This window comes from Anser cygnoides, chromosome 6 (assembly GCF_040182565.1).
Source record: "Anser cygnoides isolate HZ-2024a breed goose chromosome 6, Taihu_goose_T2T_genome, whole genome shotgun sequence".
NCBI lineage: Eukaryota > Metazoa > Chordata > Aves > Anseriformes > Anatidae > Anser > Anser cygnoides.
The window spans coordinates 32288306-32316260 of NC_089878.1; the positions used below are offsets into that span (position 1 = coordinate 32288306).

The 27955-nt window shown below is 65.3% G+C and overlaps 4 protein-coding genes across 7 annotated transcripts; 2 read left to right on the top strand and 2 right to left on the bottom strand.

Annotated features, from left to right (window-relative positions):
- The first annotated feature begins 378 nt into the window (after positions 1-378).
- ZFAND2B (zinc finger AN1-type containing 2B) lies at positions 379-3570 on the top strand. The gene is made up of 9 exons (XM_066999008.1): positions 379-535; positions 650-744; positions 948-1079; positions 1481-1632; positions 1892-1987; positions 2113-2173; positions 2283-2359; positions 2641-2719; positions 2879-3570. Exons 1-9 carry the CDS (start codon positions 481-483, stop codon positions 2915-2917), a joined length of 786 nt encoding a protein of 261 aa, XP_066855109.1. The 5' UTR covers positions 379-480; the 3' UTR covers positions 2918-3570.
- Positions 3571-3957: 387 nt separating this feature from the next.
- ABCB6 (ATP binding cassette subfamily B member 6 (LAN blood group)) lies at positions 3958-9766 on the bottom strand. 2 transcript variants are annotated; one of them, XM_066999004.1, is made up of 20 exons: positions 9647-9766; positions 8885-9416; positions 8475-8612; positions 8077-8266; positions 7475-7567; positions 7162-7354; positions 6963-7084; positions 6773-6882; positions 6622-6687; positions 6386-6511; positions 6227-6303; positions 6079-6142; positions 5908-5993; positions 5751-5808; positions 5482-5586; positions 5182-5356; positions 4915-5027; positions 4742-4836; positions 4373-4441; positions 3958-4273 (listed from the first exon to the last, which is right to left on the bottom strand). In XM_066999004.1, exons 2-20 carry the CDS (start codon positions 9398-9400, stop codon positions 4144-4146), a joined length of 2526 nt encoding a protein of 841 aa, XP_066855105.1. In that variant the 5' UTR covers positions 9401-9416; positions 9647-9766; the 3' UTR covers positions 3958-4143. The 2 variants fall into 2 exon arrangements, with proteins under 2 accessions (XP_066855105.1, XP_066855104.1); XM_066999003.1 differs by having other exon boundaries at positions 3958-4293.
- A 566-nt stretch (positions 9767-10332) lies between these two features.
- ATG9A (autophagy related 9A) lies at positions 10333-19820 on the bottom strand. The gene is made up of 14 exons (XM_048079638.2): positions 19662-19820; positions 19437-19480; positions 18892-18956; positions 18435-18596; positions 18190-18331; positions 16502-17250; positions 15972-16125; positions 15613-15792; positions 14556-14801; positions 14030-14250; positions 13362-13479; positions 12965-13187; positions 12678-12820; positions 10333-12568 (listed from the first exon to the last, which is right to left on the bottom strand). Exons 1-14 carry the CDS (start codon positions 19762-19764, stop codon positions 12563-12565), a joined length of 2556 nt encoding a protein of 851 aa, XP_047935595.2. The 5' UTR covers positions 19765-19820; the 3' UTR covers positions 10333-12562.
- A 189-nt stretch (positions 19821-20009) lies between these two features.
- Positions 20010-26433, top strand: ANKZF1 (ankyrin repeat and zinc finger peptidyl tRNA hydrolase 1). Of its 3 annotated transcripts, XR_007169266.2 has the most exons (16): positions 20010-20221; positions 20332-20441; positions 20554-20656; positions 21046-21230; positions 21488-21603; positions 21911-22064; positions 22291-22513; positions 22695-22796; positions 22976-23155; positions 23230-23343; positions 23918-24191; positions 24566-24677; positions 24801-24968; positions 25078-25148; positions 25847-26138; positions 26265-26433. XR_007169266.2 is itself a non-coding variant. In XM_048079650.2 (15 exons), the coding sequence occupies exons 1-15, from the start codon at positions 20122-20124 to the stop codon at positions 25965-25967; spliced, it is 2133 nt and encodes a 710-aa protein (XP_047935607.2). In that variant the 5' UTR covers positions 20010-20121; the 3' UTR covers positions 25968-26433. The 3 variants fall into 3 exon arrangements, 2 of the variants coding, with proteins under 2 accessions (XP_047935607.2, XP_047935608.2); XM_048079650.2 differs by having other exon boundaries at positions 25847-26433; XM_048079651.2 differs by having other exon boundaries at positions 20015-20221; positions 23000-23155; positions 25847-26433.
- Positions 26434-27955: the final 1522 nt, after the last annotated feature.

Below are 27955 nucleotides of genomic sequence, written 5' to 3' on the forward strand. Positions count from 1 at the left end.
CTCGGCACGGCGCCTGAAGACTGGGAAGCGCCTCGAAGAGATGCCGGGAGCTCAGTTACGAGGGAGAGGATGGGAACTTTGGGGCTGGGGCGCAATGAATGAGGGGGGGGGACAGGGGGGGAGGGGGGGAAGGGGGACGGGGGGGGGGGAACCCCCCGATATTTAAAGCAAGAAGAAGCCCTCTCCATGGGGCAAAACCCCTCGGGCTGCGGGTTGGGGATGGGTTGGGGACGCTCAGCACCTCGACCCCCAGCCTGGGCAGGACCCCCCCCCTCCCCCAGGCGGGGTCCGGGGGCTGCAGGGGGGGGACCCAGCGGTGCCCTGTGCGGCAGCCTGGCGGGGGGTGGTGGTGGCGAAGGGTGACCGACGGCAGCAGGAGGAGGAGGAGGAGGAGGAGGACACGGGCAGGACCGCGCGGGGGTGGCGCCGGGCGCATCCCCGCCCCGCGTGACGCCGGCACGGAAACGGCTCGGGGCCGCCATGGAGTTCCCGGAGCTGGGGGAGCACTGCTCCTGGGGGCCCTGCCAGCGCCTGGGTGAGGGCCGGGGGCGGAAGGAGGGGCGGAGGGGAAGGGGGGGGAACGGAGGGGAAGGGGGGGGGGGGGGAGCGGTGCCCGCTGAGCGTCCCCGTCCCTCGCCCCCCGCCCCAGATTTCCTGCCCCTCAAGTGCGACGCCTGCCAGCAGATCTTCTGCACCGACCACGTCGCCTACGCCCAGCACGCCTGCACCTCCGCCTACAAGAAGGTGAGCACGAAGGGAGGGGTCCTTCCTTCCCCCCGACCCCCCCACCACGGACCAAAGGAACACCCGGAGGGCTGCGGGGCTGTGCCCAGCTCCCCCCCCCTCCCCGACACCCCGACACCCCGCAAACGTGGGGCGAGGCGGCGGGACGTGCCCGCCCGCCCGCGGCTTCGCGGCCCCGACGCCTTCTCTCGCGCCGCCCGCAGGACGTGCAGGTCCCCGTGTGCCCGCTCTGCAACACGCCGGTGCCCGCGAGGCGAGGGGAGATGCCCGACGTGGTGGTGGGCGAGCACATCGACCGCCACTGCAAGGCCGACCCCGCGCAGCGCAAGCGCAAGGTGGGAGCCCGAGGGCGGCGGGGGTGGGAGGGCTTCGCGGGGGCGATTTCGGGGCTGGGATAGCCCTTTTGGGGGGGGGGGGGGGGGCGGCACGGCATCCCCGTGGGGCTGGAGGAAAGGTGAGCAGCCCGCCGCTGCTCGAGGTGCGGGGGGCAATTTGCTGCCCTTCTCGCCAGGGAGAGCCGGCCCTGGTGCTGCCGTGGGGCTCTGCGAGTCTCCTGGTGCTGCTCCGTGCTCGCAGCGACCCTTGTCCGTAAGGAGCGAAGCGTTAGCGCGTGCTAACAAAGTGCCTGTGGAAAGCCCCTAGCGGGAGACGGGCCCCAGGGCCCCCCAAAACGCGGCACCGCTGGCAAGGGACGGCCCCGTGCGTCCCTCCTCACCGCCGCCACCGCTGCTTGCAGATCTTCACCAACAAGTGCTTGAAGCCCGGCTGCAAGCAGAAGGAGATGATGAAGGTGATCTGCGAGCAGTGCCACAGGAACTACTGCCTGAAGCACCGGCACCCCCTGGACCACGACTGCAGCGGGGCCGGGCACTCGCTCTCCAAAGCTGGGTGAGGGCTTGGGCACGGCAGGGCTGGTGGGGTGACAGAGAAGGAACCAAGCTCCTCCTGCCCCTGGCCCCTTCTCTGGGACTGCTGCGTGCTCACACCCCGTGTCCTGCAGCTAACTACCCACCGCCAGGGGTGGCTGGGAGGAAGAGGGTGCCGGGGAGGCCTCTCACTCACCCGGCATCCTCGCCCTGGGTGCTCAGCGCCCGGGGGCGCCCCGTGATGGCGGAGCGCTCGCTCACAGGCCCGCCCTCTGCCCTAGGCATGCCGCGCTCGCTAGGGCCCAGGCGTCCTCCTCCAAAGCAGTGACCCCGCCAAGCAGCGGAGCCGCCCGGCCCGCAGACAGCCCCTCCGCCAGGTAGGTCTGGTGGCGACCCCACTCGGCGTTGGCTCCCCGTGGGACGCAGGAGCTGCTCCCCGCTCCCTGTGCCCGCTTGTGCCGGCGCTCCCCCGGCGGTGACCCGGCTTCTCCCCTGTTTGTAGAGCGGCCGCGTCCCAGACCCCCAGCACCTCCCCGCCGGCTGCCGTGCTGCAGAACGGACTGGTGAGTGGGCTGGCCTGGGCTTTTTTGGGGGGGGTTTGGGGGGGTTTCTGCTCCCTGCGCTGGCAGCAGGGGCAGAGCGCGGCTGCTGACGGGGGGGGCTTTGTTTCAGAGCGAGGAGGAAGCGCTGCAGCGGGCTCTGGAGCTGTCCCTGGCGGAGTCAGCACAGGGCTCGGCGCAGCCGCCCAGGTACGGCCGGGGACGCGGTGCCGGACCCTGAGTCACGGGGCTGGGGCTGGGGGGGTGACGATGGCCCTGCGTGGTTGGGGGGGGGGAACAGGGACGAGTCCAGAGCCGTCGCTGAGCTGTGCTCTGTGCCACGGGTGCTGGGGGGGGGATGGCGAGGGGCGGGGGGTGGGATGCGCTCGTGACCGCCTGTCAGCGATGAGCACGGCGAGTCCTGGGGCACGCCGCTTGGTGCAGCCCCCCGGGGGGGGCCCGAGGCCCACGCTGCTCCGCTGCCCCCACAGCACGCAGGAGGAGGAGGACCTGGCGCTGGCCCAGGCGCTGTCGGCAAGCGAAGCCGAGTACCAGCAGCTGCAGCGGCAGGTGAGCGCGGCCGATCCTGGGACCCCACACACACACACCACCCCCCCCGAACACCCTCCAGGTTCTGCTCCTGGGGGCTCGAGCCCTGCCCATGCCCCTTGCAGGCCGGAGGAAGACGCCCGTCCTGCCTCCCTCACCCCGCGCTCCTTCCCCTCCCAGGCGCACGGCTCGAAGCCGTCCAACTGCAGCATGTCGTAGGCACGCGCCCGTGCGCCCGCGGAGGCGGCGGCGTCCTGCTGGGGCACGCACGAGGGACAGACAGCCGTGGCCCCCCGCGGGGATGCCGTCAGGGCATCCTGGACGTCCTGGCACCATCTCATCTCCCTGGGGGCTGTCGGCCAGCCACCAAACACACACGGACATCTCAGCCCCGCGTGCAGGGGGTGCGGCAAACCCCTGGTGCTCCCGCGGAGGTGCAGGCTGGGGGGGGGCGAGCCCGAGCGCACGCTGGCTGAAGCGAGCAGCGGTGCACGGAGGGTGCTGAGCCCGCAGCTGGTGTCCTGTCACCGCTGGGGGTGTGGGGAGAGGGCAGGGCTGGCCGGGGGGGGCTCCCCCCCCCTCTCTAGCCATGCTGCAGGTCATCCCCTCCTCGGGAGCAGCAGCACGCAGCTAGGGCTGGAGCACGGCACCCTCAATCCCTGCGGGCAGGAGCTGATCCCCGGGTTGGGGTCGTGTCCTGCCAGCCCCCTGGGGGAGGTCGGTGCTGCCCCGTGCTGCTTTCTCGCCGGCTCTCTCAGGTTTCCCTGCTGGACCTGCTCCCGCCTGTGTGGATGTGCCTGGCTCTGCGGGGCTCGGACACCCGGCAGCAGCGCCTTCCCCGGGGCTGGAGCTGGGTTGGGGGGGGGGGGGGCGGGCTGGAGGAGTGCTGAAACGTGTCAAAGTGCTGCTTGGGAGAAAATAAAGGCATAGCACAAGGTGCAGAGTGGCTGTGCGGGAGCAGCGGGTTGGTGCTGGGGCTGCGGGCTCGGAGCTGCGAGCTTGGGGGGGGTGGATGGGGGCACAACGGGGGGGTGGCAGCACGGGGGGGGACAAAGCGGGCACCGGCTGCACTGCTCCTTGCTTCCTTCAGCAGCGAGCAGCCCTTGGTGCTGGCGGGATGGGGACAGGGACAGGCTGCTGGACTGAGCCCCGTGGCAGAGCTGCTGGTGACCCCCCCAATCCCCCTCCCTGCCCGCAGCGCAGCCCCCTGCCCCGGGGGGCCCTGCAGGCACCCTGCCCAGAGCACGCAGGCACGGAGCTGGGAGGGACCTGGTTTAAGGAGCTACACAACAGCAAACCAAACGCGTACAAACGCAGCGGAGTGTCCAAGCCAGTCCCTGCCGCTCCTGGCGCACACGCGGAGCCGCAGCTGGCAGCGGGGGGTCCCCCGGCACCACGGGTGCCCGAGCCCTGGTTCGGAGTCACAGCGGAGCCCCCGGCCGTGCTCACGGCCCCTTCTTGCCGCCGGGGGGCTTCTCGGTGCGCCGCTCCTTGCTCTCGCCCTCGTCCCCGGCCTGCTGCTGCTGCAGCCACATGCTGGCGTACACGCCGCCCTTCTGCAGCAGCTCCTCGTGCCTGCGGGGACAGCGGGGGGGCTGCAGGCTCCCGAGCTGGCCCCAGAGCTGGGGTCCCCGTGGGCAGGCGGCGCCGAGCCCCTCCGGCCCCCTCGCTCACCTCCCACGCTCTGCAATCCGCCCGTCCTTGAGCACCAGGATCTGGTCTGCGCCCACCACGGTGGAGAGCCTGCGGGGAGAGGCAGGGCCTTGCTGCGGCAGGGCTCGATCTGGCAAAAAGGGGCTTGCACGGCGCGAGGAGCTGCTGTCCCGGGGGGGCGAGGGAAGTCCCTGCTCCTCCTGAGCCAGCCCAAGGGCCCTTGGCGATGCCCCAAGCTGGCCAGGAAAAGCATCCGAGCCCCGGGAAGCGCTGCTGGAGGATGCCACGGCGCGGCTGCGGGGCTTGCCCTTCCCCGTGCCCTCCAAAATCCTGCCACCCCACTGCAGGAGGGCTTTGTGAGCTGGATCAGCCCCTTCCGCCCGTCCCTACCTGTGTGCCACGACGATGCTGGTGCGGTGGGCGCAGACCTTGGCCAGGGAGGCCTGGATGTTCCTCTCAGTCTCCGTGTCCAGCGCGGAGGTGGCCTGGGGGAGAGGGAGGGGGCTATGGGAGGCAGCCCGCCGCAGAGGGGCTGCTGCGGGGGGGGGGGGCTTTGCCGTTACCTCGTCCAGCAGGATGATGCGGGGGCCCTTCAGGATGGTGCGTGCGATGGCGACGCGCTGCTTCTCCCCCCCGCTCAGCTTCAGCCCCCTCTCCCCCACCTGGGTGTTGTACCCTGCAGGCACGAGGGCAGGAAGGAACTGTGGTGGTCCCCTCCGAGACAGGGACAGGGCCCAGAGGGACGGCGGGGAGAGGCAAAGCACGGCCAGCAGCGCCCACCCCGTGAGCTGCAAGGGCGGGGAAGCGGGGAAGGGGCTGCGGGGTCTCACCGTCGGGGAAGGAAAGGATGCGGTCATGGATGTCGGCAGCCCGGGCTGCCTCCTGCACCTCCTCGTCGGTGGCCAGGATGCGCCCGTAGCGGATGTTGTTGGCGATGGTGTCGTTGAAGAGCACCGTGTCCTGGGGCACCACCCCGATGTGAGTGCGCAGCGACGCCTGCTTCACCTGGGGAGGTTGCGGGGAGGTGGGGGGGGGGGCTGAGGGCTCAGCCAGACCTTCGCCCCCCCCCCGTGCCCCACTGCCCCCTTCCCACCCTGCCCTCAGCCCTGCAGTGCTCAGAGGGACCTCACCTGGGAGATGTCCTGCCCGTCGATGCGGATGCAGCCACCCCGCACGTCGTAGAAGCGGAAGAGCAGGCGGATGACGGTGCTCTTCCCCGAGCCCGAAGGTCCCACCTGCGCTCAAAGGATTTGGGGACACCAGAGACACCCCCCCCCCGCCGCTGCTGGACACAAGGGGCTGAGCGAGGAAGGACTGTCCCGGTTTGAGGCCAGTCCTTCACACCCCATCCCTGCCACCCCCTCGTCCCCCCATCCCACACCCACGGTCCTGCTCTCACCAGGGCCAGGGTCTGCCCAGGCATCACGGAGAAGGAGACGTCCTGCAGGATTTCCTTCCTGGGAGAGGGAGCAGGGTTCAGGGCCACCTCCCGAGCCCCACGTCCCCGTGCCAGGTCCCATTGCTGGGCTCATCCCCCCCGGCCCAGCACCCCGTACCCGTCCACGTAGCTGAAGTGCACGTTCTCAAACTCGATGCGCCCGGCCTCCAGGCGCAGGTCTCCGGCGTTCACCGCGTCCTTCACCTGCCGTGCAGAGAGACGTGGCCTCAGCGCCAGCCTCGGCACCGGGGGCCGTGCCAGGGAGCGGGCTCAGGAAGGAGGCCCCCACCTCCTGCTCCTCGTGGAAGAGCTCGAACATGTTCTCCATGTCCACGAAGGAGTTCTGGATCATCCTGGAAGCGGGGGGCAAAGAGCAGAGGGAAGGGTTTGGGGAGCACACCCTGACCCAGGCGCTCCCGGGGATGGGGCAGCACTACCTGTAGTAGGTCCCGAACCAGTTGAGCGGTGTGTAGAGCTGGATGATGTAGGTGCCGAAGAGGACAAAGTCCCCCACCTGGAAGGGCCGGGGGAAGATGTGCCCGTCACCCCCCAGCAGCAGGACCCCCCTCCCCAGGCAGGGGCGGCCCCAGCCTCACCTGCAGCTTGTTCTCGGTGACAAAGTAGGCGCAGAGCAGCGACCCCGCCAGCAGCCCCAGGCCGATGACCAGGTTCTGGGTCTGGTTGAGGAGGCCCAGCGAGGCGCTGACCTTCCACTCGGACAGCTGCAAGAGGCGAGGTCCTCCCTGAGCCCCTCCGAACCACGGCAAGGCCCCGCCAGCTGCCCGCAAGGCCTGGCTCCTTCGCCTCCAAGCCGGTGCTGAGCGCCCCGTACCTGGTACTTGACGATGGCGTCGTTGAAGCGGTTCACCTCGTAGCTCTCGGCGTTGTAGTACTTCACCTGCGGGACGCAGAGCCGGGCTCAGCACCCTGCCCAGCGCCAGGCGGGGGATGCTCGGCGCCCACCCTCGCCCCTCCGCCGTCACCGTCTCGAAGTTGAGGAGCGAGTCCACGGCGCGGGACTTGGCCTCGTTGTCCCGCGTGTTCATGTCCCGCCGGTACTTGGTCCTCCACTCGGTGATGAAGATGGTCAGAGCTGCGGGGGGAAGGGGCTGTGTCGGTGGCGGGTGCCCGCAGCCCCGGCAGCTCAGCGCCCCGCTTCCCGACCGCGCTCACTCAGGTAGAGGCTCATGCACACGAAGATGATGAGGCCGAACCAGGCGCTGAAGACGGAGGTGAAATAAACGATGCCGATGACGATGTCCGTGACGGTGGGGACAATGCTGAAGACGATGTAGCTGCGGGGGACAGGGGGAACATCGCACGAGGCCGGTCGGCGGGGTGAGCCCAGCCGCTGCCGCGGGCTCGCTCTGACCTGAGCAGGCTGTTGATGCTGCTGGTGCCGCGGTCCACGCTGCGCAGGACCTCGCCGGTGCGGCGGCCCAGGTGCCAGCGCAGGGACAAGCCGTGCAGGTGGGCGAAGAGCTGCACCTGCACCTGCTGGTTGGTGAACTGCTGCACCCACACCCACAGGAAGGTGCGCAGGTTGCTCACGAAGCCGGTGGAGCCTGCGGGGGGCCAACGGGGAGGTCGGCGGGGATCGGGTCCCCCCCGCGGTGTCCCCAGCCAGGGGGAACGTGCCCCACGCCGTCTCTCCCCAGCACCCCGTCCTTCCCCCGGGTCCTTACCAGCACCTCCGCCCTGCAGGAACTTCAGCCCCACGTAGATGCAGACGGTCCAGGCCAGGGTGTGCCAGGGAGCACCCTCCGTCAGCTCGTTCACTGGGGAGATGGCGGCACGTGTCGGGGCAGGGAGCACCGCTGGGTGCCCCACGGGAACCAGCCCCAGCACCCAGCTCCAGCCCCAGGACGCTGCTCCTGCCAGGTCCCTGCACCCTCCCAGGTCACTTGTGTCCCCCCTCCCCAGCACTTGGTGAAGCAGCGGGCAGCCGTCCCGAAATGCAACATCCCCTGGGGTGTGCCAGAGGAGCAGTGTGACGGCCGAGGTGGGGACTCAAAGACCTCACACCTTCGGGATGTGGCAGCAAGCACATCTCCGGGCACAGCGTCCTGGGGCTGGGCAGCCAGCACAGGCAGGAGAGGAGCACTGGGAAAAGTCCCCAGAGAAATTCCTCTGCCCCCTGCCACCCGGCAGGACACGGGGGGCTCATTCCCAGAGCATGCAGGCTCTCAGGGGCCAACCGCAGCCCCCCAGCCTTGGCTCTCCCAGGCCTCCTCGCTGTGGGGACAGGGCGTCCCTGAGCCAGGACACCCATCCCCGGGCACCTCACCGATGTTCTTGTAGTAGATGGGGACGAAGACGTTGATGGCCCGCTCCAGGCCCATGAGCGCCATGCAGAAGAGCACCAGCCCCTGCAGCAGGCGGTTGCCTTTAGGCCACATGTACTGCGCCAGCAGCCGCAGCTTCCTCCGAAAATCCTTCCAAGTGGAGGTGCTCCTGCCCGCGTCCTGCAGCAGCGGCTGGGGGAGCGCAGAGAGAGAGGGGTCACCGGCAAGAAAACCAGCCCCGACCTCCTGGGGTCCCCGCTCCGTCCTCCCAGCACGCAGGGAGCTCACACGGCCCGAAGCCACGCTCCCCCCAGCTCCTGAAGATGCCGGTCCCGGGGGGAGGCGGGTCTCTGTTCCGTCCTCAGCCTCTTCCCCAGCAGAGGGGTGCCCCGGGACTCACCTGGCTGTTCTCCACGTCCCGCTCCTCCTCGTTCACCAGCAGCATGTAGGGCTTGTGGGGCAGCCCCGGCGCCTTCATGCCCAGGACGAAGAGCAGGAACGTGCAGATGTAACGCAGCAGCCAGAGGCCGAACTGCACCTGGGTGGAGAAGGCTCAGCGCCGCAGCCTGCCCTCAGCACGGCCCGGCCGGATTCGAGATGGGCGTGAGCCGGGAGAGGCGAGGACCAGGGGCGGAGAGGAGCGGGAGCAAGGGCTGAGATGCGCAGGTGCAACGTGGAAGCGTGCACGCCCCGGGCGTGAAGCAGCCACGTGCCGGGAGCGTGGCGGTGCCGTGCACGACACCCGCCCCCAGCACCGCGCCGCTGCAGCCCCCCAGCGAGGTGCCCCGGCCCCCTTCCCTGCCCACCTACCTTCTGGCCGGTGTCCTCCAGCGCCCACCACCACAGCGGGCTCCTCCAGCACACCAGCGTCAGGTTCTCGGCGGCGAAGGCCAGCGCCCAGAAGAGGAGGAGGACGGTGCCGTGGCCCCGCGTGCGGTCGTGCGCCAGCACCCGCGTGTGCTCCAGCTGCAGGAGGGCCACGGCGCAGCCCCAGCTGAGGGCCCAGAGGCAGGCGTGCAGCACCATGTACCCGTAGAGCCTCCCGGGGCCCCCCACTTGCCACAGCAGCCCCCCGAAGGGCTGCAGGGCCAGCAGCAGGGACAGCAGGACCTGGCCCCGGTAGAGGGGCGAGCGAGGGATGTATTTGGGCTCCATGGCGCGGCCGAAGCGGACGTAGCAGGCGTACTGCAGGGCGCCCAGCAGCAGGCAGACGCTGAGCAGCACGGCGGGCACCAGCGTGAAGAAGAAGCAGGGCTGGAAGCCCTGCTGCACCCACGCCTGCGCCACCGAGCTGTTGCCCTCGCAGTAGCCCCCCAGCAGCCCCATCCTCGCCGCTCGGGGGCTGCGGAGAGACGGGGAACGGGGGTCTCAGGGGTGCGGATGGATGCCGCGAGGGACCCGCGGTGTGCCCGGGGCTGGACGGAGCCCCGGCAGGGCTGGCGGTGCCGGGGCGCCCCGGGGGATCACACCCGGGCTGTGTGCCGCCCCCTGCCCCACGCCGTGCCCGCTCCCGGCCCCCCGCTGCCAGCCCGCGACCCCCGCCCGCCCCCCCCCCGGCCCGGCCCCGGTCACCTGCCCCCGGCCCCCGCCGCCTCCCGGTGTCCCTCCCGGTGCCGCTGCCTCCGCCAGGCCCTGGCGCCGCCCCGCCGCCGCTCCCCGCCCCGCCGGGCCCGGCCCTCCCTCCCCTCCCCTCGCCTTCCCTCCCTTCTTCCCCTCCCCTCGGCCCGGCCTCCCCCTTATCGCCGCGGGCAGCCCGGCCCTGGGGCCGCAGATAGCCCCCAGGCGGAGGTCGGGCAGGACGGGGCGCGCCGCTCACCCCCCCCCCCCCGGCGCAGACGGGGATAGATATAAATAAAGAAATTTATATTTAGCTCCTTCCAGCCGCCGCCTGGCCCCCGGCCCGCTCGGGCTGGCAGCGAGCCGCTGCGTGCCCCGCGCTTGTTGGCTCCCACGGGAGGCCCCGCACACCTCCAGGCTCCCCGTGCCCCCTGCCACCCCAAAAGCACCCGCACAAAGGGACCCCCCAGCCCGGACCCCGCCGCCGCCCAGCATCCCCCCGAGGGAATCGCCAGTCCCTGGGCAAAACAAGCCCTGGTGCTCCTGCCACGGGGGGCTGGACCCCCCCCTTTGCAGCCCCCGTGCTGTCACAGCAGGGTGACAGGGACTCTCCACCAGCCCCCCGCGGACCACCTCGCCACCCCCCGCATCCGCACCGGCTCGTGCGGCCTCCTCGGGGCGCGAACAGAGACACGGAGGCGGATGATACACCCCGTCTTTATTCGATGGCTAGGCGGCTGTACAGCGAGGGCGCGGGGCCGCCCGGGCATCCCCGTGCCCACGGGTTGAGGAAGAGTGGCTCGCCATGCACACGGGACACGGACGACACAAGCACAACATGCGGCGAGGACTCCTGGCCGGCCTCTCCCTCCCGCTGGCCCGGGGAAAGGCACGGACTTTCCCCCCCCCCGCCCCGAAGACGCAGCCAGCCTCCACCTGCCCAGCCTAGAAACCAGCGGCAACCATGCCAGGAAACCCAGACGCGGCGTCCCGCAGCCCTCGGGGCTGGGCTTGCCTTCAAGGACACCCGTGCTCACCCTTCCTCCAGAAGCTCAGCCCGTGAAATCCCTGCCGGCCCACCCACCAGCTGCCGCTGGTCCCCTCCGTCCCCTCCGTGCCCAGAGGGAGCCCAGGCGGCACGGGCAGCAGCTGGAAAGCTTGGGTTGGTGAGAACCACCCCTGGTTGCTCCCGAGCTTGGCGGAGATCCCCATCACTCACAAGTCCCCGGGGTGCAGGGAAGCCCAGGGTTCAAGGAGGAGCCCCGCTCGCCGCCTCCGCCCTGTCCTCAGCAGCGCGAGCAGCAGCTGGCTCAGCACCCTGCGCCTGGCCCGGGCTCAAAGGGCACGGGGCAATGACCTGGCAGGGGAAGGAAGGTCACCCCGTGCGCCCCAGGGATGGGAGAGGAGGGCCCGCAGCGCTGGTGCCGGGCATGGCAAAAGCAAGGCAGCCCTGCGAGGGGGGTGAGGGAGGGTGGAAGCAAAGCCTGGCAGTGGGGGAGCCGAGATGCGGATCCTCACAAGCTGCCACTGGAAGAGAGGCAAGGGAAACCAGAATGATCTCGGGAAGGCCTTGGCCAAGGTCACGCTGCACAGCCAGGATCCTGACATCCTCCTCCACCCCCCCAGGGCTGGGTTAGGGTTTGCCTCTCCCTTCTAGGTTCAGGGCACCCTTTCTTTCCACCCGAGGCACTAGCCAGCTGCTTTGCATGTGGTCTCCAAAGCAGCTGAAGCCACGCTGCAAGCAAAAGGCTTGCCTCGGGAAGGAAGGAAGGAGCCAGGAGCCCCTGGGGGAGATGCGAGACACACTGAAGCCTTTGTTTGGGCAGGAGGGAAGGCCGGATACCACAGAAATGGCCGCATCAGGAAAACAGACCCATCACAGAGCGGGCGTAGGGGGAAAGGAATCGATACACAGAGCACAAGACCTCCACCGTGGGCTCCGAGCAGCCTGCGTGCACTCCTGGGTAACACCGGGCTGCACCACGCCAGGGGCTCTTTGGCACTGCGAGAGGGCCTGTGAGCAGCCCACATCCCACGGGCGCTGTGCAGGGCAGAAGGTGCCACCCTAGCCCCCCAGGACAGGGCAGGGAAGGACAGCAGAGAGCCAGGACTGCCACCCCAAGGTCCCCTCCTTGTGTGCCTGCACCAGGGCAGCTGTCACGGGAGCCAGGGAGGAGCTGCAGCATCCCCGCACCCCGGAGCTGTTCCCACCAGCTCTAGATCCCAGCCCGACACGCATGGCAGCAGCTGGGGGCATCCTCCTGCAGGGTGCTGGGGCAGCACACGTCTGCACACAGAGACGGGTGGGTGACTGCCCCGCTGCTGTCCTGCTCCACCTGGAGGGGTGCGACGTTGGTCCTCTCTGGGAGGGGGAACGAGGCGCCGGGCACCTCCCCGGGCTGCAGGCAGGGCAGGTGTGGTGCCAGCACCGCTGCAGGCTGCGCTAGACCCCTTCGACGGCTCCTGCTGCAGTCAGCTGTCCCCAGGGGACACCAGCTCCCTGCCTTCATTTCGGAGGCAGCTCCCCGTGGACGGCTGGAGCTGGTGCCTTCTCCCGTCTCCGCCAACAGCAGCCGCTGCCGCCACCTCCACGCCCGTCACTGCTCGTCCCGTCCCGTCTGCTGTCACAGGCTCTGCAGCGATCCTCCGGCGCAGACGACACAGATGTGAACACAGACACAGGTATGTACTCACACACGCATTCACCCCACAAGAGTCAGAGTGGCGTTGGCTTGACACACGGCTGGACACAAGGCGCCACCGCAAAGCCGCTGGCCCGGCAGTTTTGTCTCTTCGGCAATTGATGGCAACAGAATGGAGCCCACGACCACCCCGTCCCCTCGGGACAGGAGAAGCACCAGGCTGACGCCGCATCCTGCTGCCCAGACGGCCCCCAGTCTGCATCCCCCACGAGATCCCCAGTCTACAAGGCTATACCTGCAAGACAGAGAAGGGATGTGGCCCTTACTGGGACCAGCTGCCGGCACCCCCACCCGGCATCCAGGTGCGCGTTGCCCCTCTCAGCCGCAGCAGCCTTCACCCCTACCTTGTGGATCTGCGGTGGAAGCTCATCCTCCGAGCTCTCCTCTGGCACGGGCTCCGGGTGTCTCGCTGCCTGCCCGTCCTCAGCCCAGCCTCCTAGCGGGAGGCGGGAGAAGTGTGACGGGGCTCTGTGCACTGTGCCTGGGTCTGCAGGAGAGGCGAGGAGGGAGGTTAGCTAGCTGGGGGACTGTCAGTCTTCTGGGGCAAGCAGGTCGCTCGTGCCAATCCGCACAGGACACTGGTTGTGGGACTTTGGCCTGCAGATCAGCCCTCCCGCTCTGGCTCTCGTACCTGTGATGCCACCGTAGCGCCGCTGGAAGCCAGTCTGCAGCGTGGACGTCTCCTCGGCAGGCTGCCGCGGCGAGGAGAAGGGGTAGCTGGCAGAGCGAGGGATGGGGACGGGGGCACCCCGCTGAGCATCCAGCTCCTCGTGGGTGCTCTCCCCGCTCTCGTCACTCTCCCGCCGGTGCCAAGTGTGCCGCTCGGGCTCCAGCTGGGCGTGCTGCTTGTGGAGCTGCAGGGCCGAGACACGAGCAGGTCAACTATGTGGGGAGAGCCCAAAATGCCCCCACGCGCCCTCTTCCCAGCAACGCAGCTCCGCTCACTCCAACCCCCCAAGGCAGGACACCCCAGTCCTGCCGGCCCTGGGCCCGCACCCCTCTGGCCAGCCCAGCTTCAGGCTGCTCACCTCGTGCATGTAGAGCGCGTGGAGACTCATCTCGGTGGAGGCATACTCTGAGAGAATCATGCTCTGCAGCTGACCCTCCCAGGCACTGCTCCCCGAGCTCACGGTCCTCGCATCAGCACTGCCACGGGAAACACGAGTGATGTTTGCCGCCCAGGTGGCCCCCAGCACCCCCCAGACCCCTCTCTGCTCTAACACTGGGCTCACAGACGTCCACTCCCGTGCTGGATAGGAACAGGACCTCTGCAGCATCTCCCCAGGTCCCCCGCTCCAGGAACACCATCACACCGTGCCACTGTGCTAGGGCACAGAGCTCATCAGCTTCTCACTGCCAGAGCAAGCAGCATTCAGCACCAGGGCAGGCCCTATTCCATCGTACCCTGCATCCCCAGGAAGGGATGCTCGGAGCTGCCTCTTCCCCACCAGGGGTTTCTCAACACTGTGGTTCCTAGAGGAGAACACCAGAGCCCCAGCGCCGCCTCTCGGGGACAACATAAGCACCTGGGCCTAACTCTCCTTGTGAAGATGGCCCTTGCTGTCCCAAGCTACAAGCGCACACAGCGACCACGCACCTAGGACAACAAGGGGTGAAGGGATTTGCAAGGTCTGGCTTGGTCTTACCACCCCGTTCCAGCCTGCAGCTGGCAGCCGAGGCTGCCACACGCCCTTACCCAGAGGCCGTCATGGCACTGGCGCCCCGAGGCTGGGTGCCCTCTCCGTCCCTTCCTGCCGTCTGGAAGCCACTGGGGGGCTGCTGGGCAGACTGGAGCGGGGAGAAGGAGCGCAGGGCCGAGGCCACTTCGGAGAGGTGGCGAGAAGCCTGTCCGTCACGGCCCATGTGGAAGCCCAGCGCCGAGGAGCCCGCGATCACATTGGCAATCAGGCTGTGAGGCTGCAGAGTCAAAACGTAGAGAGAATCACTGCCCTGCGCAGACCTGGAGGCCTGATCCCCACCACCGAGAACTGACAACAGCACTCTTTAGCCCCTTCTCCCACCTCACAGGGCCCCCAACACCCAGCTGCCCTTCCCTGGAGAGTCTGAAGCAGTCCCAATGAGTGCTGATCCACCACGTTCGCATCTCTGGCTACAGCACAGCCAAGGGCAAAATTTGCCCAGAAGGTCTGGTTATTACAGCTTGTCAGCACGCAGCAAGCACCCTAAGAACACCCCACGTCCCCCCCCCCGATCCTAGGCACCTCCGACTCTGACTGCAGGGACTGGATGGAGCTGAAGAGGGCGTTTTCGGGGAGCACGGCCTGCTGGGCCAGTGCCACGCTGCTGTCGCGGTGCACCCGCTCCTTGAGGAAGCCGATGAAGGCCGTGCTCTCGCGGGGTGGCTGCCACTTGGGGTTGGTGATGGCGAAGTGCATGAGGGACAGCTCCGTCTTGCCATCCTCCGCCTGCTGGTAAATGGAGGCCTCCGTCTTTCCTGCTGACATCCACTGTGGAGCACAGAGAGATAACGAGGGTCAGGACCTGCTTTATACCCGTGCCAAGCCCAGGAATCCCGCGGCCGGTCTGGGCAAAGCACGCAGCAACCAGCACAAGCTGGGCCACGGCTCCGTGCAGAAGGCGAGCGCTGTACCAAAAGCCCTGTGTTAGTTCAGCCCTTGCAGCCCACCTTCTACCTCCATCCCAGAATATGCAAGGGAACTCGAGAGATGAGGGCCAGTCACAAAAAACAGAGCTCCAACCCGCAGCAAGAGCAACTACAGCCAACAAATAACTTCTTAAAAGCTGCCTGCCACAGCGAGACCACCCCTCCCTTGTCCCTCTCACTAGGGAGTCCTTCCTGACGAGTAACCTACATTCCCAGGCACAGCAAACAGACCGATCCTCTTTCACTCCCGCATAGGTTTTGTACAAAGGGAAACTATCTCCCATCTCCCCTAGGCTCCTTGTCTCCTGGGCAAAAGCAGCCCAGCTTTTAAAAAGCAGTTCTCACACTTTGCAGATGTCCAAGTATCCCTGTTCCTCTCTCAAGAGGACAAAGGACTCCTAGCCATGCAGACAGACAAGGACATGAAGAAATGGCAAAGCCTGGTTCACGAAACACCAGGTTAATAGTCACAGCTGGGCCACAGGAGCCTTCTGGGGCTGGGGACCTGTGCTGGCAACCCCAGACACAGAGGCACACGCAGGCAGCCAGGCTGCGGGCTGCCGAGAGCGCTGATTTACAGCCTTTTCTGTGCCTAAAGGACCAGATACGATGTGTGGGGCCCACACTGCCCTCCCGCCGCCCGCGGGACCTACCGCCGGGTGGCCATGCTGGCGCACGTCCATCTGGGCGAAGGAGCAGGTGTCGCCCACACCCACCACCTCCACGGTGAAGTTGCGGAAAAAGTCGACGATGTCCAAGGACTTGGGCCGCAGGCAGACGATGAGGATCAGGGGGGTAATGATGGGGCTCAGGAGCTCCTCCAGGATGAAGACCTGAGCACAAAGACGACGGGCTCAGCACGAGGTTGAGGGTGTCGAGAAACCTGCCAGCCCCAAAGCCAGCTCCAGCCCATCTTCCGGGGCGGGGCGTCTCTGAGAAAGCTGCCTCCATCCTCTGCCAGCCCAGGGATGGGAGAGAGTTTCCATCCCAGCCCCTCGCGTGCCAGGCTCACCGCTTTGTACTGGAAGAGCTGGGCAAACTCGTCCCTGGTCTCATAGCGGTGGGCATTGCCCTGCCAGTGGTCAGGCATGTAGTGGATGTGCGCCAGGATGACTCGCAGCAGCTGCTCTGGGCAAAACACCAGGTGCTGGTCGGGGATGAAGGACCTGCAGGGCAGGAAAACGTCAGCGTTCCTGGAAGACCTCGTCCTGGGATGGCAGGGCGACTGGCCCACATCGCAGCTTCACCTGTGGCCTTCACTCCAACCCAAACCCTCCTGCCAGCCCAGCCCTGGGGTGTCACTGTCCAGCTCCAGCAACACCCCCACATCATCACATCGTCCCTGAAGGCATCGCCACAGCCACTGCATCCCAGTTCCCCCTTCTCCTGCCTGCCCCGCTCTGACTCCCCAGCCGTGCCCTTCACTCACACAGACCCACGTCCACCTGTAACCTAGGAGCGCACCAAAACGCACGGGGTCAGCCTCGCTGCTCCCCACCGTGCCGCCAGCAGCAGCACGGGGGCAGCGGGGACCCACCTCACCTGCACACCGTGATGCCCACCCCGAGCAGGGTGACCGTGGTCAGGACGTGCTCGACAGCCAGCACGTCTTCGTCGTAGATGGTGAGCGCGATGAGCACCGCCAGGATGGAGCCAGCAAAGAAGGCCACGTTCTTGGCCACGATGGTGAGGAGCGGGGAGATGAAGCAGTTCATGTACTTGGAAGCTGGCTTGTAGCCTTTGCTGAGGCGCGAGTGCAGTTCGTGGTCCAGCTCGTTGAAGTGACGGAGGTAACAGCGGCCGTAGAGAGACCAGCAGCGGGCACCCAGGCTGCCCGGCTCCCGCTTCAGGATCTCCGTGTAGCTGAAGAAGGCGTAGAGGATCTGCCAGATGAGGATGAGAGGGCAGAGGAGGAAGTTGGCGATGCCAATCCAGAGGATGCGAGTGCTGAGCTTCTCGGCCAGCTCCAGGCGGTTCCCAGCCCGCTTGTACTCGGCCTTCAGGCTCCACTCGTTCTCGAAGAGAGAGCCAGGCCCCCAGAAGAAGATGAGCTCGAAGTTGTACTTGAGCCCCCGCGTGTAGAAGACTGTGTCTCCCAGCAGGGGCAGGCGGAAGCGGATGGGCAGCAGCGACTTGTTCACCATGGCCACCATGTAGTTCTTGAAGCGGAGGATGCGGTGGTAGATGTCCAGCTCTGTCAGCTCCTTCTTGTGGATGCAGATCTGGTGCTCCTTCTGGATCTGCACGATGCGGGCCTGCACCTCCTGCCAGGTGTAGTAGGGCAGGTTGGACTGGAAGGGGAAAGCAGCGAGGTTAGGGGCAGGCTGCGCCCGCTCGAACAGCGGGTCCCAGCGCACACCCCGGGGCGTGGATGAGCCACGTGCAACATCCCGGCATCAGGCACCTCTTCCTGCACTGCTTCAGCCTGCAGCAGTGAGCAACCCCCACGCCTTGCCCCAGTGCCCTTTCCCCCTCACTTAGTGGAGGTGGCTGTTTTCCAGCCACTCACGCACCAGCCGCCTGGGAGGCAGGAACACAGGCCCAGTCTCGTGTGGGTCCTCCCAGAGCTCACAGTCCTGTGTTTGGAGTCACCGGCAAGGCACAGACAGGGAAAGGAACTCAACCAGCATCCCAGAGGGAGCCTGTGAAAAAGCTGGGGACAACCCAAGCCCCGTGGCTCCACCCCATCTTTCTCAAGACACGATCTCTCCTCAAAACACCCTTCAGTGTTGTCTGTCAGAGCAAGGACTCTGGACGAGGATGTACGTGCAAGCCTCAAAGCCCAAGTTTGACACACTGATCAGGGTGTCTTCAGCAACTAAGCAGCTCCAGGCCCCAGTTTCCCCATCAGTAAACAAGGAAGCTGATGCTCTCTACTTCCCGAGGAGGTCTGAGAATACCCTCACTTATGTCTCTTCTGCTGAAAGGCATCGCAGAAATGGCCATCGCAGAAGAACAAACATACTGGGTGGCAGATGGCAGAAGCTTGTGCCAACACAGAGTGGCAGGCTGGGCAGAGGGGTTAGCAGGCAGTAAGCTGGCTGCTGGAGAAGAAGCTGGAAGGGGAGCCATGCAGTCACGTAGACTGGGATGAAGCAGAGGGACAAGAGCCCAGCACAAGTCTCCTGAAGAAGCTGACCACAGAGAGGAGTGAAGGTGAGCTGATTCTCACCACGTGCCTCCCACTTCCCTCAACGGCACCACATGCTGCCCCTGTCCCAGCTACTTACCATGGGGATTCTGAGGGCATTGATGTAGAAAGAGTGAATCTCCCAGTAGCAGCAAATATTGTAAATAAATTTGACAAGCCGGTGGATCCAGAAAACTCCAGCTATCACCAGGATGCAGATGAGGAAGCTGTTTGCCTGGATTCTGCAAGCAGGAAGAGCACAGAGTGGGAGTCGAGCCCAGGGAAGGAGATCTCAGTACCTGAAAAAGCAAGAGCAGTGGCTAACGTGCCCTTGCTAGCGCCTACCTTGCACTGCAGACATTTGGAGGCAGGAAGGCATCTGGCAGAGTCACCTTAATGGGCTCACTTGGATGCTGGCTGTGATTTACTGCCTTGTTGGCAAAGAGGATGTCATAATCAACGCAGCTGATAAGAAAGGTGGTGAACGCCACCACGAAGATGAACTGCCTGTGGAGAAAGGGAGAAGCCGTGAGGGAATCACACTTCTGCCCCCGCAAAACGTGAAGCAGGCAGGACACAGGGTCACACGTCACGGAGACGCAGGGTCACGCACTCCCACAGCCACGGCAGCAGGAAAGCTCACAAGCAACAGTTCCCCAAAATGAACCGAAGGTTTCGGCATGGATAACTCTATCGAGGGGTGGACAAGATGACTGTAAAGGGAATCCTCCTGCCCACCCAACTGCAGTAACTATTCCCCAGCAGCTGTTACAGTCCAAACAGAGGGGCAGCCTGCACTTACATGAGCTCAAAGATCTCCCCGATGAGCATGCAGGTGAAGCCATTCTTCTGATGCAGGTTATAGACGTGAACGCTACAGTCAAGGAGAACAGTCTGGAGACCCCTTTCCTCTGACCAAGGACGGAGAGGCTGCTGTCCCACGGGCAACCACAGGCTCTCAGCCAAATCTCCATCACCTACAGGCCTCCCAGACCTCCTCAGCAGGGAGTTGGTTCCCTACTGGCATGGAAACACACGCTGCCGTGCTAAAGCTCCCCTTGGACAACAAGACCGGCCCCAATCCAAACCCCTTCTTCCCCCACCCAGCCCTCAGAGAAGGATTATGTCCCAGCACACGGCACAAACTCAGCTGGCCCTCAGGAAAGCTCTCAGGTGCGGGACAACGCAGGGACAAGCAAAAACGCATCGAACACCCACAGACAGAGGGTCTGCCACCCTACAGCCCCTATGGAGCCACGGGGCGTCCTGCGGGACGGGGCAGCCCCCACCCTGGCTCCAAACCACGCCAAGCCAAGCGTTCTGTCAGCACGGGCTGGGAAAGGATATCCGAGAGAAGAAGAGGTCCAGGTTCTCTATGTGGTGCCACGGAGCTGAGGGGAGAGAGACACGGTGAGAGAGCAAAGCGGCACAGCCCCGGTCCCCCCTGACCCCAAACCCCTACCCCCGGTCCCCCCTGACCCCACAGCAGCCCCACAGCCGCCCACCCCCGTCCCCTGCGGCCCCAAACCCCCACCCCCGTTCCCCCCGGTGCCCCCGTTCCCCCCGCCTCACACTTGGCTCCCTCAGGGACGTGCACCAGGAGGTCTCCGCCGCCGGGCGGGGACTCCGTGGAGGAGCTCTCCAGCCGCTGGTACTGCGTCTCCAGCTGGGCCATGGCCGGGACCTCCCCCCCCACCTCCTCCACCACCACCACCGGCCCCCTCCCCGGGCCCGCCCCGCGACTGACGGCCGCTCCGACCAGTGGATGGCGGCGGAGGGGGCCGAGCCCGGCGGCGGCCGGTAGGGGAGGAGAAGGATGTGACGGAGCGGGGCGGCGCTGCCGGCGGAGCGGGGCGGAGGCCGGGGCTTAGCGTGGCCGTCACCGGCGTGGGGGGGGACCCCGGAGGGACCGTCCCGGGAGGGTCCCAGGGGGGTCCCGAGGGGGTCCCGAGGGGGTCCCGAGGGGGTCCCGGGGGGGTCCCGGGGGGGTCCTGAGGGGGTCCTGAGGGGGTCCTGAGGGGGTCCCGGGGCGATGGCGGCGCCCCGCAGCCGCTCCGTTTTCCTCGCAGCCCAGGACGCCGCGCTCCTGCACGGGCTGTCCCTCGTCACCCGCTTCGCCGCGGCAGGGCACGGTGCGTGGGGCTCCCTGCGGGGGTCCCCGGTGTCCTGCTCCTGCCCGGCAGCCCGTCAAGGGTCCCGGAGCCCCTGGAGGCGCCGCACAGCCCCTCTGTGGTTCTTTCAGGGCGAGCTGCTGCCAGCCCCGACGAGGAGAAGGGCGGCGGGGTGCCCGAGGTGCCCGAGGGGATGTGGTGCTCAGCCTGCGCCCAGCGCTTCGGCAGCCGGGAGGAGCAGGTGAGGGGGGTCCGAGCGCCCCGCGGGGCTGGTGGGACGTGTCGGTTCTCTGGTGCGGGTGGGTGCTGCGGAGCACCGGGACCCTGCCGGCCGACCCCTCTTTTCCCAACAGATCGAGCACTACCGCCTCGACTGGCACCGCTTCAACCTGAAGCAGCGGCTCCTGGGGCGCCGGGCGCTGCCGATGGAGGTGTTTGAGGAGAAAACCACCGCTGGTAAGGAATGGAGATGCCCCCCAGCAGGGCCCAGAGCCCGTCAGTGGCCTCTCTGGGGCTGTTCTGCCCAGGGGCGAAGCTTTCGGCTCGCTGTGCTGGTTCACAGCTCTGCTGTGCTGTCTTCGGGGGGCTTCCGGGGGCCCAGCACTGCTCCCGAGCCCTGCTGACTTGTCATGGCCAGGAGGTGGTCTACCTGAGCCCCTGCTGGTGTATATCTGGGGGTCCAGAGCCCCAGACGCCTATTTCCCCTGCCCACAGCCTCCTTGTGATATGTAGGGTATCGCACAAGACACGTTAGGGCTGTGGGCAGGTTCTTAGAGCCAAAGTTTTGGGGAGGCTGTTTGTTAATCTTTGTCTGGCTCAGCTGTCCTATCTTCTTTTCCTTGCAGGTGATATTTCCAGCATCTCAGGGTCTGATTCAGAGAGCTCTGATGCAAGCAGCGAGTCAGAACTGCAGCCCCCTGCCAGCAGCAGCCCCGGGACCCCCCAGCTGCCCCGCTCCCACAAGGTGCTGCTCCGCAACGCAAGCGGACAGCTCATCTCTGCCTACCGCTGCGTGCTGAGCACTGGGAAGGCAAGTCACAGTCCTGCTCGTTGGGAGAGGGAATGGAGAGAAGAGGGGGAGCTCTGGGGCGTAGATACCTGCCTGAAAGTCCCTGGTGTCCCTTTATGGGAGGGGTGGGTTCTGGTGCCAGGTCAGAGCCCCAGGCTTGCTGTAGGATGCTCCCAGGAGTGTGTCTGGGGTTATGCATGTACCAGCAGGGGGGCTGGCCTCTGTCCTGGGGGACAGCAAGGTGATCCCATAGGTGCTAGCAGGAGTGTCTGTCTCAGGGTGGCAGTGAGGAGCCAGAGGAGTTGACAGCATCACTGCAGAGCCTCAGCACAAACACGTGCTGGGTTGTGCTGATGATGGGTGGCGGGCACTTCGCAGGAGCTGTGTTCCGGGGGTGAGTACAGGGGCACAGGGCTGGGGTTGCCCCTCTGGGCAGAGACAAGTGGGTCCGGGCATTAAAGGGGCCCTTCCCTGAAGGCCAGCACCTCCTTACTCCTCCATCGCAGTGCTTACCACACCCTGGGCACCAGCAGCTCCTCCTCTTCTCTCGAGGGCTGGCTAACCCCAGTTGCACTGCGGGAGAAATGTTAATCTTTGGGGCCCCAGGGGGAAAACAACTTATCTTCCAGGGTCCCAGGGAGCAGCAGCTCTCCTCCTCTTTGTGCACAGGTCCCATTGCTTATTTCTGCCCCTCTCTGCAGCCCCCAGGTGCAGGAGCACAAGACCTTCCACCGCTACACGGTGCGAGCCCGGCGGGGCACAGCCCAGAGCCTCCGGGACGCCCAGACCCCAGGGGCAGCACCCAGGTCGGCCGGAGCCTCCCTGCGGCGTTACAACGAGGCCGCGCTGCTCAAGGTGGGGGAGGACTGCAGCCCTGAGCTTTTGGCGGAGAGAGGTGGTCGTGGCCAGCTCTGTGTGAGGGTGCTGCGCCACTGCCGGAGGTCGTGTGCGGGCTGTGAGCTCCACAAGGGGGGTCAGGGCCCAACTGGGGCTTCTCTGTCCTGGGTTTGTGCCTGTTCCAGAGCTGCCTATGCCCACGCTGCGTGCTTACGACCCCACGGTGCCTCCCCTTCCTACACAGGACATTCAGGACCTGCTGACAGCCTGGGCACATCACCTGAAGGAGGCTCAGCGCATCTTTCTCCGGGCCCCCCGTCACAACCGGGCGCTGCTCTTTGGCGGCAGGAACCCCCCGCTCAGCCAGGGCGACCCCCGCATCTGCCACATCCCCCTCAGCACCCGCAGGGCCACCCTGCGGGAGGTGCTGCGAGTTCACACCACGCTGGCCAGCCTGCAGGTGTACGGTGAGTCGGCCCGGCCCCGGTGCTCAGAGCAGCTGGGGTGCCGTGGTCCCTCGCGTGACCCCGTGTGCGTTACGGGGTGCTGCCCCACGGGGTGGAGGTGCCAGCTCTCCTGCCCTCCGTCCCCGGGGACGCGGGGTGCACCCTGTCCCTGGGCAATGACAGGAGCACCCTTACTGCCCAGGGAAGGACACGCCACTGGAGGACATCGTCGGGTCCCCCCGGAAAGGGTGGCAGAAGCGGCAGCGGACAGCCGAAGCGGATCCCCTGCAAAAGGACGCGAGTGGTGAGTTGAGCTACAAAGGATGACGTGGCTCTGAGCAAGCAGGGGAGTCTGGTGTTAGGGCCAACGGGTTTGCATCCCTGCAACGGGTCCTCTGCGGAGAGTGGCCTCGTGCTGGGCAGAAGGGGAAGGTGTGCCTGGCTGGGAGTCCCAAATGATTCAAGCTCTGTGTGGGGCTTCAGCCCTTGTCCTTTCACCCCCCTCAGCCCCAGAGGATGAGGAAGAAGAGGAGGAAGAGAGCCCTGCAGGGGAACTGGAGACTGTGGAAGTGACTCTGGGGACCTTAGACCTCCGGGAGTTCGAAGTGATGCCCAAGCGAAACCGCAAACGGAGGAAGAAGAGGAACAAGAAAGTGGAGAATGGTGAGGGGGGAGAACTGTGCCTGGGGTGCAGGCCGGGCTATGGCCCTTTCCCTCACCACTCTCTCCCTGTGCAGGGCCCCACGCCGAAGAGACGGGATGCTCTGACACCCAGGGTGGGCAGCCAGGCCCGGAGCTGGTGGCAGAGCTGCAGGAAGAGGCTGGGGCTGAGCCCCTTCCCTGGGCTGGAGGTGAGGGGGGTCTGGAGCTGGGCACCTGCCCCGTGTGCCGGGGCCTTCGCAGCAGCACAAAGAACAAGTTGTCGCACTGGGTGCCGGGGCGGCTGTAGCGCAGCCACTTGCCTTCGAGTGAGCAGAGCAACCATCCCAGCAGAAACAACACGGCTTGGATGGGATTTGAGAGCAGCAGGCGTCTGTGCTGACAGCAGGCCTGAGCTGTTGCAGGTCAGCAGCTGGCCAGTCCCCTGCAGAGAGTACAAGCTGATGGGAGAAGGGAAAGTACCCAGGGACACCAGGTCCATTCCCCCGGCTCCTGCTTTGCGAGGCAGGCAGCGCTTGGCTAAGCCAGGTGTATGGGGTCGGGGTAGGTCTCATCTCGGCAGAGAGCATGGCTGCTGTCAACATCGCCGTGGTGCCCTGTCACAGATGCTGAAGGTGTGGGGATCCTGCAGTGCCCAAATCCAGCTGTCGGGATGATACGTTAAACAGCAACGTGTTGGTTTTCTGGTCAGACCTGAGCACTGCTCTACCCTGGCAGCCAAACGGCCCTGTAGCATCAAACTCCTCTCCTGTTCCTCCCTCACAGGAGACCCTCAGACCCAGCTCCGCGATACCCTGTTCACAGCCTGCAAGACAGGGGATGTGGGGACACTACAGCACCTCCTTGGCGTGCCAGAGAACAGGGGCTCCCTGGAGGAAGGCAAGGACGGGAAGGATGCACAGCACCTGGATCTGCCTCGCTCCTTGCTCAACCAGCCCTTGGACGAGCACGGCTTCACCCTGCTTCACGTGGCCGCGCGTGCGGGGAAGGCTGAGGCTGTGCGCCTGCTGCTGGAAGCTGGGGCCGACCCTGCGCTCAGGTATGGCCGCAGGGCACCCAGCGGTCCATGGGCACAGCCCCTGCTGGGGGAGCACGGCTACTCCTGTCCCTGCCCCTAGAGGCTGATGCCAGCCTTGTCGGGCAGCCTGGTGTCTCCCAGCCAGGACATCTGGGTTTATTTCTAGGCAGCTCAGAGGGCTGGGCTAAAATTGACCTTTGCGGCATGTTTTGAGATGAAAGGAGGAGAGGACGGGGGAAGATTGTGGTGTAGGGATATGCAGCCTTCCCCGTCTTGGCTGCGAGACGCTGGCCTGCTGTACCCGTTGGACACCTTCAGCGAGTCGCTGTGCTCACAGCCCAGTGAGCAATGGGCAAGGAGATCGCAGGGCTGAGCCGCTCTCCCTGGTTTTGCAGAGACCGTCAGGAGAGGACCCCCTACTGTGTCTCTGCTGACAAACCGACCCGCAACACCTTCCGCAAATTCATGGTGGACCATCCAGACAAGTACGACTACAGCCGTGCCAAGGTGCGTGCCTGCCCTCACCCTCTGGGGGACCCAGAGCAAAGAGTCCTGTTCTTACCCACTCGTGCTTTTGCTCCCAGCTCCGTGGGAGCTGCTGACACTCACCCCAACCCGTGCTGTCCTCAGGTGCCAGGGCCCCTGACCCTGGAGATGGAGGCCAAAAAGCAGGAGAAAAAGCGGGCACAGAAAGCCCAGCGGAAGCAGAGGGAGCAGGCGCAGCGGGAGGAGCGGCAGCGCTGGGAGCAGGAGGAGGGGGAGAAGCAGCGGTTTGCAGCCCTGTCCGACAGGGAGAAGGTGATGCCTGGCACAGAGAAGGGGATCCAGCCTGGCTGGGGCTGTGCTGATGCTGTGGGATCCAACGCAGCGGCTCTTGCGGGTCTGACCTATCTTCTCTGCTCCCCAGAGGGCCCTGGCTGCTGAGCGGAGGCTGGCTGAACAGAATCAGGACGGTGGCACAACAATTTCCAACATCAGGTAACGGCCCAGGCAGCTTGGATGCCACGAGGTGGCAGGAGGAGGGTGGTTGCTGTCAGTCCTGGCCAGAAGTGCTCCCTCCAACCAGGCCCTGGCCCTTGCTTTTAGTATGATGTTAGTCATCACTGCAGACAAACTCCCCCTGTCAGCACAGCTGTGCCCTGCCCTTTTTGTTCCAGTTCCTATTTCCAGTCTAAAGCTATTGCTGTCCACTCTATTCCCAGTAGTGTTTTTATAAAAGCTCTCTCACTTTCTTCCCCTGCCCCCTAAAATATTTTATAGAAGACAGCTCGGTCTACCTGCAGCCAGATCTCTGGCAAGCCAGGCCCCCGGCCTCCCTTCTGCCCCTCTCTCACCCCACCTGCACTGTCCCTTCCCTTTGCCACCCCATCGGCTTGTGGGCAGCCAACCTTGCACGTGCTGATCTGGGGGGGGGCTTAACAACCCCGTAAGGGGCCAAATTCCACCATGTTCAGCCTGCCTTGAGGTACCTTGTGATATTTCCACAGAGCATTTCCTCCGCGGAGCATGCCCTGGCCAGGCCGCTAGGTAAACCCTGCGCCTGAGCACGCTGGCGCTGTAGGACTGCTCCTTCACGTCTCAGTCCCTAGTTCAGCCACTAAATGTACCTCATCTGTCCCCCTGCTGTTCTTGCAAGCATCCCCTTCACTCAGGGCCACCTCTGCTCTTCCCTGCAGTCGCTGCTGGCACTGCGGGGAGTCCCTGCTGGGCCGGATTCCCTTCCACTACCTCGACTTCTCCTTCTGTTCCACGGCCTGCCTGCAAACCCACCGGCGGGCCCGGGCTGGCCACACGTAAGGCTGTGGGCAGCTGCCATCTGCCAAGGACCAAGGTGGTGGAAACACAGCTGAGCACTGGCGTTGCACCGAAGGAGAGCCATGGAGCAGCGCTGGTCAGGGACTGAGCTGGTCACATCACACCGCAGCAGCTCTGGCAGGAGTGGGCACCACAGCGTGAGTGTTGCTCAAGGTGGGGACTCGGGGGACGTTACAGCAGGGAGGCCTGGCTGGGTTGCTGCACAGGGCCGGTGCTCTTTTGGGGCCTGGCCCCGGCCGCGCAGTCCTGCTGCCTGCTTTTCTCATGGCTACCTTGCAGCTGCTGCCTGTGGCCAGAGGACGGATGGGGTCCTGAGCCCTCGTGCCTGCAGGCACCCCCTAGGCTGTGCTTTACCCTTTCCTCTCCTAAATGCCACTGGATCTTGGCTGTATCATGTTGTTAGTAACTACCTCTTCTGCCTGCGTTGTCAATAAAGAGGTGCCTTGAACCCTGTGGTGAGTGTGTGAGGGAAACGATTTGGGTTGTGTTGTGGGATTAATGCAAAACACCCTGAGTCTGGGCTCCTTCCTCCCTAGTGCAGACCCCGTCTGGCCTCAGAGGGCAAGGTGGTCAGGGCTGTGCCTGCCCACGTTCTCCAGGAGCACATCCAGCACATCCCTGCCCTGCTGGTCACACGCAGCATGGTACCTGTCCCACTCCAGCGTCCCCTGCTACCCCTGCAGACACAGGGTCAGCGCTGCCTTCCCCGCACCCCAGTCCCACCGCCCCAAATGCTGCCAGCACAGCATCCCCCTGCCTTCTCCCCCCAAAGCCAGCCCAGGGCTGCCTGCTGCCCCCAAGGGGACATAAATGGGCCAGAGGGGTGCCCCTCGGGGGCTCAGTGGGGCTCTCAGCCTGGCCCCAAGGGCCTGGCCCAGCACGTCCCTCCCCAGAGGCACCCCACCTTCTGCAGCATCACGTAGCTGCGGTCACAGATGCCGTGGGGAGGAACACAAAGCAGGGCTGGGGCCGGGACATCGTGGGGCAGCTGCGTGTGGTACAGCACAAAGCCAGGGGCCTGCAGGGCAGCACAGAAAGGGAAAGGGGGCTGCGGGGCCGGGGCTCACCATCTCCCACTCAGCACAGATATAGGGACCCGGCCACAGGATCACCAGGAGCCCTAGCTCCGTTTTGAGGTCCAGGAAGGTTTCCATGTCCCGGTCCCCAGCAAAGTCGTACACCCCTTACAGTGGCTCAGAGTAGTTCCAGGGCATGTAGCTGGGGCGAGATGGGGATGGCGACTGGGGCGCACTGGGGGAGCCCAGCTGTGTGTTGTGCCTGGGAGGGGAGTCCCGGGGGGGTCCCCCATTTTGGGAGTTCTAATAGACTTCCTCTTAGCAATTCTGCCAGCACCGTCCCCTGCTCGTGGCTCTGCTCTCTGTAGACTTGATCTGTCTATGTCACGCAAAGCTTTACTGGAATAAGAGGATGTGATAATCTAGTTCTTTACATAGGCTTAGATGCTCTCTTCTTGAGAAATGTCTTTTCCTTCACCCCTTAGATATTGGACAAATAACACATTAACTGATTAAATACTAGCTGATGTGACACAACGCATAAGACAGATGGATGTGCAGTAGGCACTGAGAAAGCATTCCAACAAACTCCCTGCCGTGCTTGAACCCCTTCAGAAAGGTCAGAAACATTGCACCATACCTGAATGCTTTCATCTTCAACTGCTTTGCCAGCACCTTCCAGAATTGCTTTAGAGACACCTTAAATGAGAAGAGGCATATGATTCTTCTGTTACTCCTGTTAAAGCCCTATCTAAGGCAGAACTGGATACCACTTACTCTCTCATTTCTGAGAACAGTACAGGTTACCTGATGAATTCAGCAGAGCCAAGAACTGTTAAAAAGTTGGAGGTGCTGCAGCACTCCGCTTTCTCAGTAGACCTCATGCCACCCGATGCTGTCAGAAGTATTTTTTTATTCTATCAATATGCTACAGAGATTATATTGCTCTGCTTC

Coding starts and splice junctions, on each gene's coding strand:
- ZFAND2B (XM_066999008.1), top strand. CDS start 481: ATGGAGTTCCCGGAGCTGGGGGAGCACTGCTCCTGGGGGCCCTGCCAG. Junction 1,988..2,112: donor GCAGACAGCCCCTCCGCCAG/GTAGGTCTGGTG, acceptor CCCTGTTTGTAG/AGCGGCCGCGTCCCAGACCC. Junction 2,720..2,878: donor ACCAGCAGCTGCAGCGGCAG/GTGAGCGCGGCC, acceptor TTCCCCTCCCAG/GCGCACGGCTCGAAGCCGTC.
- ABCB6 (XM_066999003.1), bottom strand. CDS start 9,400: ATGGGGCTGCTGGGGGGCTACTGCGAGGGCAACAGCTCGGTGGCGCAG. Junction 6,304..6,385: donor TCACCGAGAACAAGCTGCAG/GTGAGGCTGGGG, acceptor CGGCCCTTCCAG/GTGGGGGACTTTGTCCTCTT. Junction 6,143..6,226: donor TGGTTCGGGACCTACTACAG/GTAGTGCTGCCC, acceptor CCCCGCTTCCAG/GATGATCCAGAACTCCTTCG.
- ATG9A (XM_048079638.2), bottom strand. CDS start 19,764: ATGGCCCAGCTGGAGACGCAGTACCAGCGGCTGGAGAGCTCCTCCACG. Junction 18,597..18,891: donor GGGGAGATCTTTGAGCTCAT/GTAAGTGCAGGC, acceptor CTTTCTCCACAG/GCAGTTCATCTTCGTGGTGG. Junction 18,332..18,434: donor CCAAATGTCTGCAGTGCAAG/GTAGGCGCTAGC, acceptor TCCTGCTTGCAG/AATCCAGGCAAACAGCTTCC.
- ANKZF1 (XM_048079650.2), top strand. CDS start 20,122: ATGGCGGCGCCCCGCAGCCGCTCCGTTTTCCTCGCAGCCCAGGACGCC. Junction 24,192..24,565: donor GGGGCCGACCCTGCGCTCAG/GTATGGCCGCAG, acceptor CTGGTTTTGCAG/AGACCGTCAGGAGAGGACCC. Junction 25,149..25,846: donor ACAACAATTTCCAACATCAG/GTAACGGCCCAG, acceptor TCTTCCCTGCAG/TCGCTGCTGGCACTGCGGGG.